Below are 19,163 nucleotides of genomic sequence, written 5' to 3'. Positions count from 1 at the left end.
AACAGGAGTAGGCGGGTGAGGTCTGCCAAGACATATTAAATATCTCAAAACCAAAAAATAAATTTGTTTTAAAAATTTCACCATTATTTGGAGGGAGCAATTATTGAAAGGTACTGAAAAGGAAAAGGTCATTTGTATAATATAAATAACATTTACATTAAAATCATTTTTCATTCTTTGTAGTAAGAATCTAACTATAAAGTGCCCTGTTATTCCCCAAGCAAATATTTCTCACCAGAAAAATCCCCCTATCTGACAATACCCAATCAATACACATTGAAGGAAAGGTTTCACATATATTTGAGTAGGTAGGTACTTCACATTTGTATTTACAGGGATTTCACATTAAATTACATATATAAATATAAGGCACAAATTGAAAAAAAAAATTAATTATTCAAGTGTACTTCTTCAACTGTTACTTTGTGTGTTGTGTTTGTGCAAAGAAACTAAAAAATATATAGAAAATGGATAAGTGGCTTTTCAGTTTTAAGGTAAATATAAAAAATAGTTAAAAGTTACAATCATTTATATATATATATATATATATATATATATATATATATATATATATATATATATATATATATATATATATATATATATATAATAGAGAAATCACATAAGCATTAACCATAACTAAATTTGTACCTTCTAGGATGCATGTTCAATAGTTTAAAATAATTATTTTTTGTTCACATCAAAAAATCATTTCCTATACAATAATTAATGGTACTTATTGGTTTTTTTAAGTACCATATAGTTTACAATATCTTTATGCTTCTTCAAAAATCAAAATTACCAACATATACCTGCTGTGAATGAGAGGTAAAAGTTCAGTAGATTTTGTATAGATCTTTTAAGCTTCTTAAAATTAAATTTTGTGTTTTAATAAAGCAAATTGTTTTTTAGAGTAAACATCAGGAAACAGAGACAAATAAGCAGAAAGATTCCCCAGTACCACTTGATGTAGAAAAGCCAGGTTGCAGTCATCAAGTTGAAGGCTCCCCTATTTATCCTGCTCCCACACATTCTCATATTATGAGTGACAATGGCGATACTATGGTAATGTATTGAAGCAATTGATAATTTTATAAAAATTACATAAAAACACAGACTTCATATCGTATTTATTTATTAAAATTATATAGATAATATAATTAAATTAAACTATAAACTACAAATATCAGATATAATTACAGAAATTAGGTATAATATGAGAAAGATTTAAAACTACTACAGTAGTGAAATACATTTGTATTTGACTTTGACTAATATTTTATTGATTTACACCATCTAAATTATGATTATATTTTTAGAATGATCCTACACCAGCAAAAAAGAAAATAAAAATAGAGAAAGCATCAAAGAGTGAAAAAAAGAAGACTTTTAACAGCTCTTGGAAAAGTGTACCACAGTTTAAGAATTGGTTAGAAAAATCAATAAAACAACCATCATCTGAGGGTAATGAGTACGCCTATTGCAAGGTATGTGATTGTGATATTGTAGCTCATAAAAGTGTATTACTAAAACATTCAATAAGTGAAAGGCATAAATTAAATTGGACAAAAGTGGCGAGCAATACTAAACTCACTGAATTGTATAAACCAAATGCTGATGATGTAGCTGTAAAAACGGCAGAGTTAAAGTTATGTGCCTTGTTGGCAAGCAATAACCTGCCATTTTTATTAGTAGACACCCTAACTCCTTTAATTCAAAATATATGTTATGACTCGAAAATTGCTAAACAATTACACTTAAAACGAACCAAAGCTAAGTCAATTATTTGCAATAACTTGGGGTATAATTTTCTTGAAGAACTATATATTAAATTAAGGGAGCCAGGATGTTTTTTTTCTTTGGTTATGGATGAAACTACTGATATTTCAGTAAAAAAGCAATGTGCATTCACTACTATAATTTATGAAAATAATTCAACCAAAACACAATTTTTTGATCTTGTCGAGGCTCATGGATCAACAGCTAGTGATTTATATGGTATTCTAAAGAACTGTTTAACTTCAAAGAATATTCCACTGACTAATTTTGTAGGGTTTTCATCAGATACCACCAATGTTATGGTTGGAGAGTTTAACTCTGTATTTTCCAAGTTAAAAGAAGAATTTCCACACATAGTATGCATTAGATGCTCATGTCATATGGCACATTTAGCTACATCAAAAGCCTGTTTAAAATTACCTAGGCATGTGGAAGATCTGCTACGGAACATAGGCAGTCATTTTAATAGGAGTGCTTTGAGGAGACACAAATTTATAGAGTTCCAAAATTTTTTTCAAGTGAAAATTCACAAGATACTCTCTCCAGCCATAACAAGATGGTTATCTATTAAAGAATGTGTCGATAGAGTACTTGAGCAATATGAGCCACTTAGAGCATATTTGACAGAGTATGTATTTGAAGACCCGTCAATTACAACAGAAACAATGTTGGAAACCATGTCAAATTTGTTCACACCGGTGTATCTAGAGTTTATGTCATATTCTTTAGGACTAATGACAGATTTCAATTTACTCTTTCAGTCAGAAAAACCACTTCTTTGTAAGGTTCAGCCACAAACTGAAACTCTGTTGAGAACGCTGTGTTCTAATTTTATAAAGATGTCTGTAATAAAAAGAACCAACGACATATTTAGACTTAACCATGAAAACCCTACAAATTTTGTTAGTTTACATGATATTTATATAGGAGTTGCTGCAACAGAAAGCTTGAAAGAATTAAAAAAAAAGCCAAATTTGAACCAAAAAGAATTTGATAGTTTTTTTAAATGTATTTTAGAATTCTATATAGAGTTAGTTAGTAATATTAAAAATCGATTCACCTTTAACGACCCTATCTATAAAATAATTTCAATATTGGATCCCAAAATTGCACAAAGCTTTGAAATAAAATCATTACAATGTGTAACTAATCAATTCCCTATTTTAAAAGAATATGTTAATATTCAGGAGTTAGATAATGAATGGAGAAGACACGCTTTATTAGACTTTGAAAAATTAAATTTAAATTCAGATGACTGTGAGCAATATTGGTCTCAAATATTTAATTTAAAAAATGATGCTAATGCTTTTTTATTTCCGAATTTAAAAAAAACGCTACAGCTACTTTTTGTTTTGCCATTCTCTAATGCTAGTGTAGAACGTATATTTAGTGATTTGTTTAACATAAAAAGTGACAAACGGAATTTATTAAACTCTTCAACAGCAAAGGCTATTTTGGCAACCAAAGCAGGAGTTGAAAAGAATGGCGGTTGCTTAAAATTCATACCATCCAAAAAAATGCTAGGCCATAATACATGGAAAGACAATCAGTAGCTTGTATTTTAATATAGTATGTTTCTACTTTAAGTATACCTATGTTTTTGTTTTAATAGAATAATTTACATTAGTTTAAGATATTTAATCTGTTGTTTACTTGTAAGTACCATTCATAACTGATTATTAAAGCTAAAATATTACAAATGATGTATATTTTTCAAAATATCCTATTTTCCTGATAATATTTTAAGTAAAGAAAATAACTTGGCAAATAATTTGCAAACTTTTATGTCTTCAGTTTCTGAGGAAGACAAATTAGTTGAACATGTTCTTTTTGTATTCACATTTTACCGATCTGAGGTATATGCAACAGTTTTCAATTGCAAAGGTACATTTTCTTTGCTGATATGAATAACAGGAGTATCATTGTTATCCTCAAAAGCACATAAGTAAACTCCTTCCACAATAAGTTGTCTCTAGGAAACATAGAAAAATACCATGGAGGAACTAGACAGGTTCATCAATTGCTCATGACACAGGACACAGTACATAAGGTATTCTGAAATAAAATAAAAAAAAGTTAAACTACATAATTATAAAAAAAGTATTACAAATATGTAGGAAAGAGTCATAATTATAATTTTTATTGTATTCAGTTTCCATAGATATTTTACTAGAACCTTGCAGTTCCCAGTTGCCACTTTAAGAGCATATTTTCATATGCCTATGATGATGGAATAGTTCTTATTCTTAGTACCATATAAGCATTAAAAAGTGAACAGGTTCCACAATCAAATGAATTGTAGTTAAATAGGATAAAAATATATATAATTATGTACTCACCTATTAAAATTAATCCAGTCTAGATGCGCCATATTCTTGTTTTTAAGTTATAACATAACCATCAAGGGCAAGGGTGTACCAGTATCACACACTTTTTTTGGGCATTTCGCATTTTAAGGCACTCTAACCTAGCCAAGCTTTTATATGACAGTTAACATACTCTTAAATCAACAAATAAAAATTAAACCTCAATCCTACTTATTTTCTTTTCAGTTTCTTGTTTATTTTGTTTACCATCATTTACCATTTTGTTTATTTGTTTTGTGACTGTGACACGCTTTCAATCCATTTTCAATCATGATTTTCAATCACTATTACAATGACAACTGACAGGACGTGACAGATGACAGTAAGGACATAAAAATAAGGTTTGTTTGATGTTTGTTGATTGCTTCACACGTTTTACAACACAGCGCATAATTTTGGACAAAATCGCATAATTTTTGACAGGGAGGTGCATCTTTCCATGCCCAGCCATTGGTAACACTGTGGCCGATATAAATGGTATAAACAACTAATGTTTACCATTGCTTTTGCATGTTTAGTTTGGTTTAAGACGAGTTATTTTTATCATTTAAAAATGGAAATTAGCCTAATGATATCTTTGAGTATTGTGGTGAAACAAAGAGATCATTGGTTGAAGGGGAAGCAGTTTTCAAGTGATGAATTCTTAAATTTTAACTTAAATATTTGGAACTGGCTTGTGTATTGATGAATCCAGAATCCTATTTTGTGTATACCTGGGAACCCAGAGTATAATGTTTTGTGTAATGTTTGTCTTACTACCTAATATATGCATTATTTTATATTATGCCTTATGTTTTTAATATGTTAATTTTTATTTTATACTATTTTTTGACATGTACTTAAGTACTTTATTGTATATTAACATAAATAAATAACTTGTTGAGTTTATTGTAAGATAGTTCATTTGATTACATGAAATCAAACTTAACTTGGAGAGTCACCTGTCAAAAAAGATAATAGCACATGATTTGTCTTTAAAAGATTCCGTAATAAATCATGAGGAAAAAACCTCACGATACTATCCCAACATGGTAAGTATTTGTATTTCTGTTATTCAAGAAAATAAATTATGTATTCTCAGTATGTTATTGACTTAATGATAGTGGTATTTTCTTTTTATTGATTTCCTCTTTTTCCTCAAGTTTTCCAGTTTAGGAAAGAGAAATAGAGAAATATCTTTTGTCGATCTTGAATTGCATTGAGGAACAGAACAATATCGATTTGATTTAAAATACTTTAACGTAGTCACAGTATATTAATTTATAAAGAATATTCTTTGGCAATATACTGTGACATAGTCATAATGCTGAAATATACTAAAAAAATTTAATAATTCTATTCAAATCAACAGCTGTCTGGTTGTTTATACCACTTTTAGTAGTTTAAATTTATTCCGCCAGAGGTCAGATACTTTGTTTTCAATCGCGAATATTACGACTATTTGTAAATGTAAATCATTACCATTTATTAATATGTAGTCCAAGCAATATTTTACTTTTATTCAATTCGAAGCAACACGCTATTTGCGATTTTTAAGGAACTTATTTTTAACATGATCAATCAATTTTTTACACATACACACGTATAAAAAAGAAGAAGTGACGGTTGACATTAATTTTGTTTCAGAGTGAAAGCCTTGTTCCCGCCAAAAATAATACTTCAGTTTGTTTCTACATACCTTATTTTAGATATTGTTAATATAAAATTTGATCATAATGGATGTTGCTGATATTAATATTGGCCAAAGACAGCATCGTGATGAAATTGGAATTCGATGCCAAAAATTGTTTCAAGACTTTTTAGAGGAGTAAGTCTTCTACTTAAAATAAAAGTATATCTATTAATGGTATTGTTTTAGGTACAAAGAGGAAGGCGAATTGAAATATCTTGAGCCTGCAGTAGAACTTCAAAGCGAAGAACGGAGTACTATTGAAATCAGCTTCGAAGATATAGAAAAATATAACCAAAATCTTGCCACTACCATCATTGAAGAATATTTCAGAATCTACCCATATCTTTGTCAAGCAGTGTCCAATTTTGTCAAAGATAGAGCTGGTCTCAAGCATGAAAAGGAATGTTATATTAGTCTTATGGATGTACCCACAAGACATAAAGTTAGAGAACTTAAAACTGATAAAATAGGAACTTTAGTAAGGATATCTGGTCAGGTTATTAGAACACATCCTGTCCACCCTGAATTAATTTCTGGAACTTTTAGCTGTCTGGAATGCCAGACTGTAATTAAAAACGTGGAACAACAATTTAAGGTGAGATACATAAAACGGTGAATAACATATATATTTATTTCAATTTTATTGCAGTTTACAAATCCAACAATTTGTAGAAATCCTGTATGCAGCAACCGTAGAAAGTTTTTGTTGAATGTTGATAAGTCTAGATTTGTAGATTTTCAGAAAGTTAGGATTCAGGAAACACAAGCTGAGTTACCAAGAGGTTGTGTACCAAGAAGTGTAGAAGTTATCCTTCGTGCGGAAAACGTAGAAACAGTTCAGGTAATATACTTAAGTTGAATTAGGTACATAATTAATTAGGAATAATAACAAAAACTTTAGTTAACTTAAAATTCTCTTATTAGAGATAATATTCTAATATTAGTAATACGATAACATGGTAGTAATAAGTAAAAGAAATAACTGCATTAAATAAAATTTTATTTTAAAGGCTGGTGATCGATATGACTTCACTGGAACCCTAATTGTAGTACCTGATGTTGGAGCTTTTGCTCTCCCTGGAGGACAAACTCAAGCAGGTGCCAAAAATAGAAGGCCTGAGGAATCTGAGGGTGTTAGGGGACTCAAGGCACTTGGAGTCCGTGATCTACATTATCGCATGGCATTTTTAGCTTGTAGTGTTCAACCAACTATTCCCAAATTTGGAGGAATTGACATGCCACTGGGAGAAATTACTCCAGAAATAATGAAGCAACAGATGACAGAAGGAGAATGGGCTCATATGTATGAAATGTCTCATGACAAAAACTTGTATGTCAATATGATTAACAGTCTATTTCCAAGTATACACGGCAATGAGGAAGTCAAGAAAGGGATTTTGTTGATGTTGTTTGGAGGTGTATCAAAAACTACTATAGAAGGTAATACTAATGTGATTCACTAGTTAATTCTAGGTATCTGATATTGAAGTGCCTGGCTTTTGGCAATATTGCTGATTACAAAAAACTGATATGATTTTTTGCCCAAACTACTATTGAAGTTTCTCTAAATATATTTTGTTTCACCTTTTTAGTTTTTAAAATTTTTTGAATTTCTGCATAGAATGATTGGAAATTGTGGATGTAAGATCTTCACTGCTATATTTTCTGGGTATATATTGCCCCAAAACAGTTAAAATATGACATTGAAAGAAGAACAAAGTTAAGTGAAGCTTGTTTAATCTATGTGTGCATATCAATAGGGAATCAGCATTAAACTTGGGCAGTTCATGTTGCATGAGGAAGATGTTGACTTAATTTGAAAGCATGGTATTGGGATCAAAATAGAAAAATGCCTTTTGCTGTTATAAGAATATGAACTGAAAACCCACTTGATTGAATATTACTTTTTCTGTGGATTTTTCAGCTTACATGAAATTGAAAGAGCCTTAGGAAATTTATATATACAGAGTCCAACTCCAACTCCCCATTGTCACAGCTATCCTGCTTTCAATCCACTGTGTGTATTAACTTCACTAACTTCTGCTAATAAAATGACTTTATAAGAGACCAAAATCTGCCTTAGAAAACTCTGATGTTTTTGTTTTAAGGCCAGTTTCCTCCATCTTCCATCAAAAAGACATCCCACTTCCCATATCCCTACTTCCTGGGTGTACAGTCTACGTTCTACATACAAATGGACTTTTCCAACTGTTTATTGTATTGCCACTGCAAACCATGAACTGCTATTTTGTTTTGTGGTGCTACTTCCATGACACTGCTTCAGCATTTTACTTAAGAGAAAAAGTAATGCAATGCCAGTATAGAAGTTTCTCATTAAAATGTACTTTTTGTTATACATAGCAACATAACATAGATAAAAATTGGTGGATTTTATTACAATTTTGATCTGTTCCCAACTACGATTACGAAATTTTGACCTGAACAGAAGTAAAAATGCCAACTATACCTACAGAGGTATTTACATAATATTGTTTATATGTAGCATAATTTAATTTTTGTATGAAATGTTTCAAATCTATTAAATTCTTCTTTTCAAGGTACTTCTTTAAGAGGAGATATTAACTGTTGCATAGTGGGTGATCCAAGTACAGCAAAGAGTCAGTTCCTGAAACAAGTCTCTGAATTCTCTCCTAGAGCAGTATACACCTCAGGCAAAGCTTCCACTGCGGCAGGTTTAACAGCAGCTGTAGTAAAAGATGAAGAATCCTCAGATTTTGTTATAGAAGCTGGAGCCCTTATGTTGGCAGATAATGGAGTTTGTTGTATAGACGAATTTGACAAAATGGATCTAAGAGATCAGGTTGCTATTCACGAAGCTATGGAACAGCAAACGATTTCTATTGCCAAGGCAGGTGTTAGAGCAACACTTAATGCAAGAACTTCAATATTGGCGGCAGCTAATCCGGTCGGAGGACGTTATGATCGTGCAAAATCATTACAACAAAACATAAATCTGTCAGCTCCTATTATGTCTAGGTTTGACTTGTTCTTTATTCTTGTCGATGAATGCAATGAAGTTATAGATTATGCTATTGCTAGAAAGATTGTTGATTTACATTGTAATATAGAAGAAACTGTTGAAAGAGTATACACTAAACAAGAAGTTTTGCAGTACATAAGTTTTGCTAGGAAATTTAAACCCATTATCAACAAAGAAGCTGGAGATTTGCTAGTTCATTATTATAATCGTTTAAGACTAAGAGATAGTTCAAGTACTGGTAAATCCACATGGCGTATCACTGTAAGGCAATTAGAAAGTATGATTCGACTTTCTGAAGCTATGGCAAGAATGGATATTTCAGATGAAGTTCAAACAAAACATGTTCGTGAGGCATACAGGTCAGTATACTGAATATTTTAGCATGAACTTGTAATAAGCATTGTTTACTACATTCAAAAGATATCTTAACAGTTAAAACGATCTTTATACTTTTAAAGCTATGTCTGTATAATATATACTCATAAAAAATCAAATATATTGTTTGTCATATACAATATCAAAGGCGCTGTAGCAGCGGTACTAACTTTCTGTCACTCACTGATATTGTTCCTTGAATATCTACACTATCAGGGCCCTTACTATCGTATCTGCCATCCGGGTACAAGAGTAATTTGGCCACCCTCCTTAAATCCAACCTTCCCAGAAAGCATTTGTAAATAAAACAGTTAAAATAATTTTATGTTAAGAAAAAACAAAATTGTAAGAAGCATACAGAGTTTATTTAATATAATTTTACAACTCTTTTGTAATGTTCTCTATATTAAAGGAATAAATATATAAATATAAATACAGGACAGGATGTTATCTATCTACTAATAAGTTTTACACTTAACTTTTCTTTTCTAGTCTTTGTTTAAGGTGAATGTTTTAACAATGTCAGACATATCTATATTTTTTTGAAATATTCTTTTTAATACTAATGATGGATAAATCTGAAAGCCTTTTTTGTCCCATTGTGGATTGTAGATAATTTTTTAATATTTTGAATTTCAAAAAGTTTCTTCCCCCACTAGCTATTGTGACAGGTAATGATAAGAAATAGATAGATGAGGTTATTGGCGAATAGGTATTTGATAACATACATATAGGGCATGAAATATAGGGTACAAAATTGTCAATTTCTTCATAAAATCTTGATCTACAATATCTTTTTCATTTTTCGCTGAATCATATAAAATATTTTTAAGAGCTTTACATTTCACTAGACTCAATTGATTTATCTGTGCTGCTTTATTTGTTCAAACCCTCTTTCCAATTTCGATAAGGCAGTGTCCAAAAAGATAAACTAAAACATAATTTTAAATTGATCAGATGGATTTTTCGAGCCTCATCTTTACACTCACAGTCAAATAAAGACTTTTTCCTTCAAGGCCTAACCATATTAATCAGTGGAAATGAACGGCCACAATTAATATCATATGTCTATGGAATCACTAGCCGTTTTAATTAGGTCTTATTTTGCCGCTCCAGAATAGCCGCTATATTTGGCCCCAGAAAGCTTTTTTGATTATCGGACATCAATAACAAAAATCCTAATTTATGATCAAAAAAGACAAATTTTTGAAAAAAAGTTTTCAGAAACGTGTTGACTATTCTACTATTCATTTGTTGAAATACTTAATAACTTTTAATAAAAACACAGTTAGATGAACATATAACTTTTTATAGAATCTGCGTCCATTTACTACAATTAATCACATATATAGATATATAACTTTTATTCTCTATAAAATGATATGTGTTCGTTGGAGAATTAAATAACGTAACTCTGAATGAAATGCACAAATTTATTTAGATGTTAACAGTTTAGGGTATAAGACTATACTGAAATTAAGAATTACAAACTATATCCTAAAAACCTCTCATAGTTCTTGATAATATCGTAAACACTTCGAGATACTCAGCGTGGATGTTTATCATCTTCTAAGTAGTCTGAATATTGAGATAAAACACACACACACACAGTGGCGTGCTCGCCATAACACCTCCCTCCTGAAGACCGAAGCTGGGGTGTCCAAGAAGGGCTTCTTTTGCAGCTTCGAAGTTTTGACTTGTAGTGAAGAGCCTCTCATACTCCGTACAGGGCAGGTAGGTCCACATGGAACAAAAAAACCAACCGGCAATAACTTATTCTACTTTTGTTGTTATGAGAAAGCCGTAGATGAAGTGTACCACAAGGTAATCGAATTATATATTGCAGTCATTATTGATTAAAATGCCTTTATAATATGGATAATTAAAGCTCATATCTACTACTTGTCGTGTTACACTTCAACTTCGTTTCGTACTGACTGCGCCACTTTTATTCTCTATAAAATGATATGTGTTCGTTAATCGCATCATAAAATGGTTTTACATTATTAAAATGAAATTTTCGAAATGATATACATTTCTGTCATTCTCATCGTATAGATATAAAATATTCTTATTGTTAACGTCTAAGATTTGCTCATTAGAGTAGGAGAAATTATTTAAATTTAAGTTAGTTTTAATATTCTCAAATTCGGTATATTCATTTTGTTTTTGATGGACATGGTTTAATCGAATTCTTGGCAGAGCTTCTAATTTTTGTTTACTTACAATAGTATCGATTTTTTCAGTTACGTCAATAACATTATTACTTCGGACTTGATGTTCGTGTATATTATTTACACTAAGTATATTATGTTCCTGATCAGATTGAAACAATGGGATTTCCTCGCGATTAGCAAATAAAGTATTTAAACCAAAGTCAATAACACATTTATTCTTTTCTAAAAAATCATAACCAAGTATTCCATCAAAAGGAGAATTTATGTCAACTATATAGAATTTTTGAACACCCGAAAATAACTTAAAGTTTACGCTCTTTGTAATTTGAATTGGTTCGTTATTAATACCAAATATTTCAAAATTTTCATGATTAAAGTGATAAGAGTCTAAAATTTTACCTGGTTTCAATATTGATATAGCTGCCCCTGAATCAATTAATAATTTTATATTCAAATTTTTAATATGCGCGTAAAGAAGCGGTTTATTTGCTACTTGGTAAACTGTAACGTTGTCAGCGGCACTTGCTCTAAAGAAATCCTGATCAACTTCGATTTCTATTTCTTTTTCTGAACTATCGTTGTCGCAATAGGTATTATGAACAACATTGTGAGATTGTGGTTTACGATAACATTTTTCTGCTTTATGTCCATATTTATTACAAACAGTGCACTTTGGAATGGTTAATTTAATTGGTGGATTTATCGATTGATTTGTTGAACCGGGATCAGAAAATGTTTTTTGCGTACCTGCAGTACTTGAAAAAATTTCATTGTCATTATTTATAATTAATTTAGAAAAATTGTCATTTGTTTGTTTGAAATATTGTTGGTTTTCATAATCATTTAAAATTTGATTAATTTGAAGTAACGAACTAGGATTTAAAGAGCGAAGCATTTGACACAAAGGTTCTTTTATGCCCGTAATAGCGGTCAGAATTGCAGTCTTACTGTGAAAATTATTTAAACATTTTTTCTCAACATTGTTCAAATTTGAATCGTATTTGATAACTCTATTGATTCTTATTAATTGTTTTTCAATTCTATCAACGAAATTTGTAGGTTTTTCATTAGAACGTTATTTAAAATGACATAACTCAAAATTTAGACACTGCAAATCCAAATTTTCACCAAACTGAGAAAGGAGAGCATTTTTTATCTCTTGCCATGTCGAAAATTCTTTCAAGCCAATGAAATCAAGAGCTTTTCCCTCTAACCTGCTTTTTACAATAAAAGGAAAAATTTGCAATTCCTCTGGGTCAAATTTTGCAAAAATGAAATCAACAGAATCTATAAAATAATGTAATTTTGAAGAGGACCCATCAAAAACATTTATAAGCTTGATAGCTTTGTCACAATTAATATAATTATTAGAAGTGGTAGCGGAAATTATTGGCGTAGTTGCTGTTACGTCGTTAGTTGCCATTGTATTATCAAAAATAAATTAAACAATTAAAAAAAAATGCAAATACTAGATATGATAGCTTAAAAGTTTGAAAATTGCGAAACAGAGTAAATAAAAAAATGAAAACAAATAAAAAATTAATATAATTCGACTAACCTCAAGTATTTCCGTGAGAACGTGGCTTTACACCGGAACTGGTCGAAAACGTTGCAGCGTCTCAGATCAAGTGGATTTACACTGGAACGGGTAGAGAACGGGTGAAGAACGTTGGGTTTACACTGGAACTGGTCGAAATTCTAAACTGTATGTAGTCGGAATGGTAGCCGAGATGTTGCTTCTTCTGTGGAAATGCTTCACCGTTTCCAGGGTCAAGTGGCTTTTCACTAAAGCTGGTTGAGAAGTTTCACGAAGTTGCTAGTTGCGCCTCCCCAGAATTTCCGAATTACTTTGTGGCTTTACACAACAAGTGGCCTTACACTTGGAATTCTTCGAAGTTGCTTACGGGTTCATTCAGTTTTCCTTCCTCGTGGCCTTACACTCGGAACTCAAATACTAAGTCACTAATTCTCCAATTTTCCAATTAACGATAAAAATCGATTAAAAAAAGGCTTTACTTTTTCTAATTGGAAATTCTACTGACTGCGCTACTTTTATTCTCTATAAAATGATATGTGTTCGTTGGAGAATTAAATAACGTAACTCTGAATGAAATGCACAAATTTATTTAGATGTTAACAGTTTAGGGTATAAGACTATACTGAAATTAAGAATTACAAACTATATCCTAAAAACCTCTCATAGTTCTTGATAATATCGTAAACACTTCGAGATACTCAGCGTGGATGTTTATCATCTTCTAAGTAGTCTGAATATTGAGATAAAACACACACACACACAGTGGCGTGCTCGCCATAACATATATACATATATTGATTGGTAGATATATTAATCTTGATTGGTTTTTTTTATCAAATATTCCAGATTGTTAAACAAATCTATCATAAGAGTTGAACAGCCAGACATTCAACTTGGAGATGAAAAAGATGATGCCATACCAGAAGCTGAAAATGGCGAATCAATGGTTACAGACACTCCTGAACCTACACCAACGGTAACTAAAAAGAAGATGGTTTTAAGCTTTGAAGAATACAAAACTATCAGTAATATGATCGTCATTCACATGAGAAGGGAAGAAAGTAGAATGGAAGCAGGTAAGTTGATTTTGATTTAGTATGTTATTTCTATACCCAATTGTGTATGTGACATATTTACATAATTTTTGAATATACTAATTTTTACAGAGGGCAAAGAAGGCATTCATAGAAGTGATGTAGTTGAGTGGTATTTAAACCAAGTAGCAGATCAGATTGATAACGAAGAAGAACTTATAGAAAAGAAAGATATGTTCGAGAAAGTTTTGGATCGTCTAATGTATATTGTAAGTTTTTGTTAATTCAGTTCCAGATTTAATTCAGTTTTTAGATAAGTAATATATTTCTGGTGTTATTGACAAAATATAACATGGATGTACTTTATCAGATATCATACACGGTACATAAACCTAAAAATTTGCTGACATTCCAGCACATAGATATCGGAAAGATAATTGAGGAGTTTGCTGTAAGAAGGATGCAGCTCCATATTTGGGTAATTGTTGGGAAATTGAAAAAAACTGTTTTTTAATAAAAGTTTTTATTTTAACCCAAAAGACATAATAAGCTCCCGGTTTGGACAATCTTCCTGCCGAACTCTTTAAGAATGGTGGTGACACCCTTTTTAAACACATGCATAAATTAGTAACCAAAATCTGGCAACGGAAGGAAACGCCCGCGGACTGAAAATTAGGTGTAATTTACCCTCTTCACAAAAAGGGAGATATGATGGTGTGTGATAATTATAGGGGCATCACCCTACTTAACGTGGCATATAAAGTATTGTCCAACATATTGTACAGAAGATTGATCCCCTATGCTGAACAAATAGTTGGGAACTACCAGTGCGGTTTCCGACCCAATAAATCAACAACAGATCAAATCTTCACAGTCAGGCAGATTCTTGAGAAAACGCTTGAGTTCGTGGATTTCAAAGCCACATATGACTTAGTCAACAGACAAAAACTTCTACAGGCTATGGTGGAATTCCAAATACCGCTTCATCTTGTTCAACTAACGGAACTTACACTCACAGGCGTAGAGAGTGTAGTCAGAATCCAAAACGACTTTTCCAGACCCTTCCATTGTAAAAATGGATTGAGACAGGGAGATGGACTGTCGTGTCTCTTATTTAACCTTGCACTAGAAAAAGTAATTCGAGAGTGCCATATTAATACGAATGACACCATCTTTAATAAATCTGTACAAGTGGTTGGATATGCAGATGACATACGACATTATTGCTTAAGGGCGTCTGCACTTAGAATGGGATTAAAAATAAACGCACAGAAAATCAAGTATATGTATAGTACTAGATCAGGCAACCAGATACCTAGACTATTAATTGATGATCTGAAACTGGAAGGTGTGGACACCTTCGTCTACCTGGGCTTGCTGCTGACCAAAGACAACAATGTCATCGAAGAAATTAAAAGAAGAATAGTGCTTGCCAATAAGTGCTATTATGGCTTGAAGAAACATATAGCCCCAAAACTACCCAGAAAAATTAAAGTTTTATAACGGAAATATATGTTTCCACCCAAAACGGTTTAAATATACTGCATCCTTCTTACAGCAATCTCCTCAATTGTGTTAACTGGTCACATTATCTAATATTTCAGACAAAGACATTGTACGGAATATAAAACTTAACTATCTATTCCGAAACAAAAGAACAATTTCCGAAGTGGAAATCGAACATCAAAATAAACATATTTCAAACTAAAATTGTAATATCCCAATAAAAACAACAAATTGCCACAAGAAATTAGCTTTAGAACAATATTAAATTAGCATATTGTTTTTGGACTAAAACTAACTGCAAAATATAGTATGATTATTATTTGACTAGTAACATAATATTAATTTCATATTAATACATATTCCACTTATATTTTAGGATCAAATTATCATTCCTCTAAATCGCATTGGACTCAAAGGATCAGATCAACAAGAAGAAGAAGATCCCATGTTGGTAGTCCATCCAAATTACGTTATCGATCAGTAGTTAATTTTAACGTTAAGTTTTAAAAATCTTTTATATTTGCTACAGTTCGTTAGAATATTTTATATTGCAAGTACAAGGGGTACATACTGAGTCGTGTTAAAAATCATGCATTAAAAAGCATTCCTTTGATGTTAGTTATTGGCAGGTTAAGTTTTTATTGCAGACTCAATATTAAATATTTATTTTTCTGTTTAGATTGGCAAATTCCACAAAATATCTGTTATACAGATATTTTTTACATTCCTTCAACCTGTTTTCCCGAAAAACAAGATTTTTATGTTTTATTCATTTTTCACAGCTTATATTTTTTAGAATGCTATGGCGATTTGTTGTCATTAAACAAGTGCTAAATCCTCTGCTACACGTAGCCATTACCAACTATCTACAGGTTTGTATTGAATTAGGATAGAATGTTGGTCTATTAACATTAAATCCACTAAAGTTGAATATCAAATGCAATCCATGATTTTCTGTGAGGCACAGATGGAGGAGGAATAATTCTTATATAAATACCCTCCAACTATCAGTTTGCTTGTTTTGTCAACTGCTTCATCGTCAGGTTATTTGAACAAACTTTGTTCGTAAAGTGACATCCTAATTGTTGGTTGTTTTACTGTTTTAGAAATCTTACTTGAATTAACTATTTTCGCAGTAGGAGCCACATTGCCTACCTGTTGGAAGAAATAATGATGCGAAGAATATCTTTTCAGTTTTTTCTTCAGACATCGCAGTTTCTTTTTCACAAGAACTTCCTGGTCAGGATGCGATTAGTTATTACATTTATAGAATCCTGCCTATTCAACGCATATGGACACTTTTTAAAAACTTCTTTATTAAAAGTCACAGTGACACACTTATTGAAATCATTCTTAATAATATTCTGATCTAAGGAATATATTTTACTTCTACAAATTCTGCAAATAATTTTTTGTCACTTTTGACCGAGATACTGCCTTTTCTGTTTTACTAACAAATCGTGCCAACTATGTGTATTTCATAAAGGTGAAAATTGAAAAATTGAGGAACTGTAAAAGATGGCTGGTATGTAATGGGAGCTTTAAGATGGTTATTTTTTCCATTATCCTGAAGACTTACAATTAATTAATTGAGCCGCTTGTCACTATTAGCATTTACACAAATCGATACAGTATTCTTAACCTTGCCCGGAGAACTTTGGTTCTTGAATATGACTTACCCCGTTTACCAACAACTTTTGACTTGAAAGTTTGACAGAAAATGACATTTCATTTAATTTCCATGTATGTGCTGGTTTGCTCTCAATTTGTAACTCGTTGAAGGTGTATTTTAATAAACTGAAGTTTTCATTGATGATGAAGGGTGGGTTCATTTCTTATGTAGTATAAGTTGCTACACCAGCCATAACCATATTATTCTTAAAGGGTATTTGAATGTTTGTATTAACGAGTTTTCAATATTTCAATGTATAAACATTTTAACAATGTTTACATCATATTATTATCTTGATTTACAATTCATTATTTGATTTGTTTCACTTTCATATAATACTAATTCATTCTGAAGCTGTTTCTGACAACTCTGTTTTTATCAAGTGTTGTTACGTAACTTCTAAAACAGTGAACTGTCAAGTGCACTTTGTTTTGTGTACATGTCATATTTTTTTAATCTCAGTAGCAGCCCATACTGTATTTGTTGCATCAGACAAATCTTGACTTATGGATATAATTGCGAGCGCATTGAACCTTTCGGCATGGTAGTATTGTGATATTTGATTTTAGTATTTGGATTTTACAGACCTTTCTATGGAAACTACGCTATCGCTCTATGCAAACAACTTTATTTTAAAGCACACACTTTATTGTAATTGTGGATATTTGGATAGACAACCTTAGATTAGATTAAATAAAAAATTATTGCAATAATAGCGAAATCCAATCCTCCGATAATGCTCCCTTCACTATATTTTCAAGATAGTCCAGTTAAATCTCTAAGAGGCATGTTGTCACCAACGAGAGCCATGTTTTTTAATAACTTACCTTCCCCTGTTTATTATTGTTTACAAATCTGTCCGAATGAATTAAGCTTGTAAGCTGTTGAGAAATTATATACTTTAAAAATAATCTCACTTTTTATGTTTTATTTAAACAATTGGGAAACTCTTGTACCACTTAGTATTAAAAATGACAATCTCATTTAATGTTAGGTTTTATTTTTTATTATAAAAAATACTGTACAAAACAATTAAAATAAATACTATTTACATCTGTGTTCATTCTTCATTGTAAAACGACCCGAGACGTGTCATAGAAACATTGTTGGGCTGAATTATCAAGTCTTCTATGTTATCTAGAAATGTAGCAGGCCCTAAAACATTTTTTATATAAAATAATACTAAAATGCTGTGACCCATTAAATAATATCAAGCCATCATACTGATAGAACAATAGGACTTTCATAGGCTACTATATACAAAAGTCATTAAGTATATATACGACAATGCAATATCGCAAGTAATAGAAAAGATAAAAGTACAGAGAAGGGTTAGGCAAGGATCTCACCCAAGCTTTTTTACTTTAACCCTAGAAGATACGTTTCGAACTTTAGATGGAAAACAGCAAAAGACAGAGAAGAATTGCAGGAAATGCTATTATTGGACAATACAAAATCAAAAGAAAGGACTAAAAATAAATCTAGAAGAAACTAAATATCTAACAAATGAATCTGTAGATATAACTAAGGATATAGTCCAACTGTCAAAGCTTAATTTAAAGGATTTAAATAGATGTTCCTTAGCAATGGCAGCATTTGGAAGATTATAAACAATCTTTAAATCAAATTTAACAAAAGTTCACAGACTCGGACAGCTATGGAATGTAGAATGCTTAACATTAAGCTTAGCGATCGCATATCTAATGGGGAAATAAGAAGACGATCAAAACTAACATGTAACCTAACAGATTGTTGTTTTAAAATGGAGCTGGACAAGACACATAGGAAGAATGGAAGACAACCATTAGAGGAAACTAATTATTGAATGGAGATCAAGAGCAAAAAAAAGAACTAGAGGCAGAGCAAGCGAACCGCGGGTAGCTTGATGCACGAAAGGATGCAAATGGACAGAAATGAATAAGGGTGGATTACATCCGACGATGGATGGAATAGCTGTTGATGATGATAATATGCTATTAATTTTCAATTTTTATTATATAAGGAAGCTGATGGAAAAATATAGGAATAAAGAAACAAACGCTTA

At 31.2% G+C, this 19,163-nt stretch overlaps 3 protein-coding genes across 4 annotated transcripts in view; 2 read left to right on the top strand and 1 right to left on the bottom strand.

Annotated features, from left to right (window-relative positions):
• Positions 1–366: 366 nt before the first annotated feature.
• LOC140437573 (uncharacterized) lies at positions 367–3,345 on the top strand. Its single transcript, XM_072527176.1, has 3 exons — positions 367–494; positions 913–1,065; positions 1,320–3,345. The coding sequence occupies exons 1-3, from the start codon at positions 468–470 to the stop codon at positions 3,330–3,332; spliced, it is 2,193 nt and encodes a 730-aa protein (XP_072383277.1). The 5' UTR covers positions 367–467; the 3' UTR covers positions 3,333–3,345.
• Positions 3,346–5,758: 2,413 nt separating this feature from the next.
• Mcm6 (minichromosome maintenance 6) lies at positions 5,759–18,176 on the top strand. Its single transcript, XM_072527174.1, has 8 exons — positions 5,759–5,952; positions 6,004–6,412; positions 6,467–6,658; positions 6,828–7,257; positions 8,376–9,177; positions 13,754–13,983; positions 14,074–14,210; positions 15,824–18,176. Exons 1-8 carry the CDS (start codon positions 5,861–5,863, stop codon positions 15,929–15,931), a joined length of 2,400 nt encoding a protein of 799 aa, XP_072383275.1. The 5' UTR covers positions 5,759–5,860; the 3' UTR covers positions 15,932–18,176.
• LOC140437570 (general transcription factor 3C polypeptide 1) overlaps positions 15,828–19,163 on the bottom strand; it is a 77,138-nt gene continuing 73,802 nt past the window's right edge. The window contains exons 24-25 of one of the 2 annotated variants that reach the window (XR_011950389.1): positions 17,743–18,274; positions 15,828–17,706 (exon numbers count right to left, since the gene is read on the bottom strand). Coding sequence is in view for 1 of the 2 variants with exons in the window: in XM_072527173.1 (XP_072383274.1) it covers positions 18,180–18,274 (95 nt within the window). In the remaining variant the exon portion in view is untranslated. Of the gene's footprint in view, positions 18,275–19,163 lie in introns of both variants that reach the window. The other variant, XM_072527173.1, reaches the window with a different exon arrangement.

This window comes from Diabrotica undecimpunctata, chromosome 3 (genome assembly GCF_040954645.1).
Source record: "Diabrotica undecimpunctata isolate CICGRU chromosome 3, icDiaUnde3, whole genome shotgun sequence".
Taxonomy (NCBI): Eukaryota; Metazoa; Arthropoda; class Insecta; order Coleoptera; family Chrysomelidae; genus Diabrotica; species Diabrotica undecimpunctata.
The sequence above is the reverse complement of the archived record's forward strand: the minus strand, read 5'-3'. Positions and strand labels throughout refer to the sequence as shown.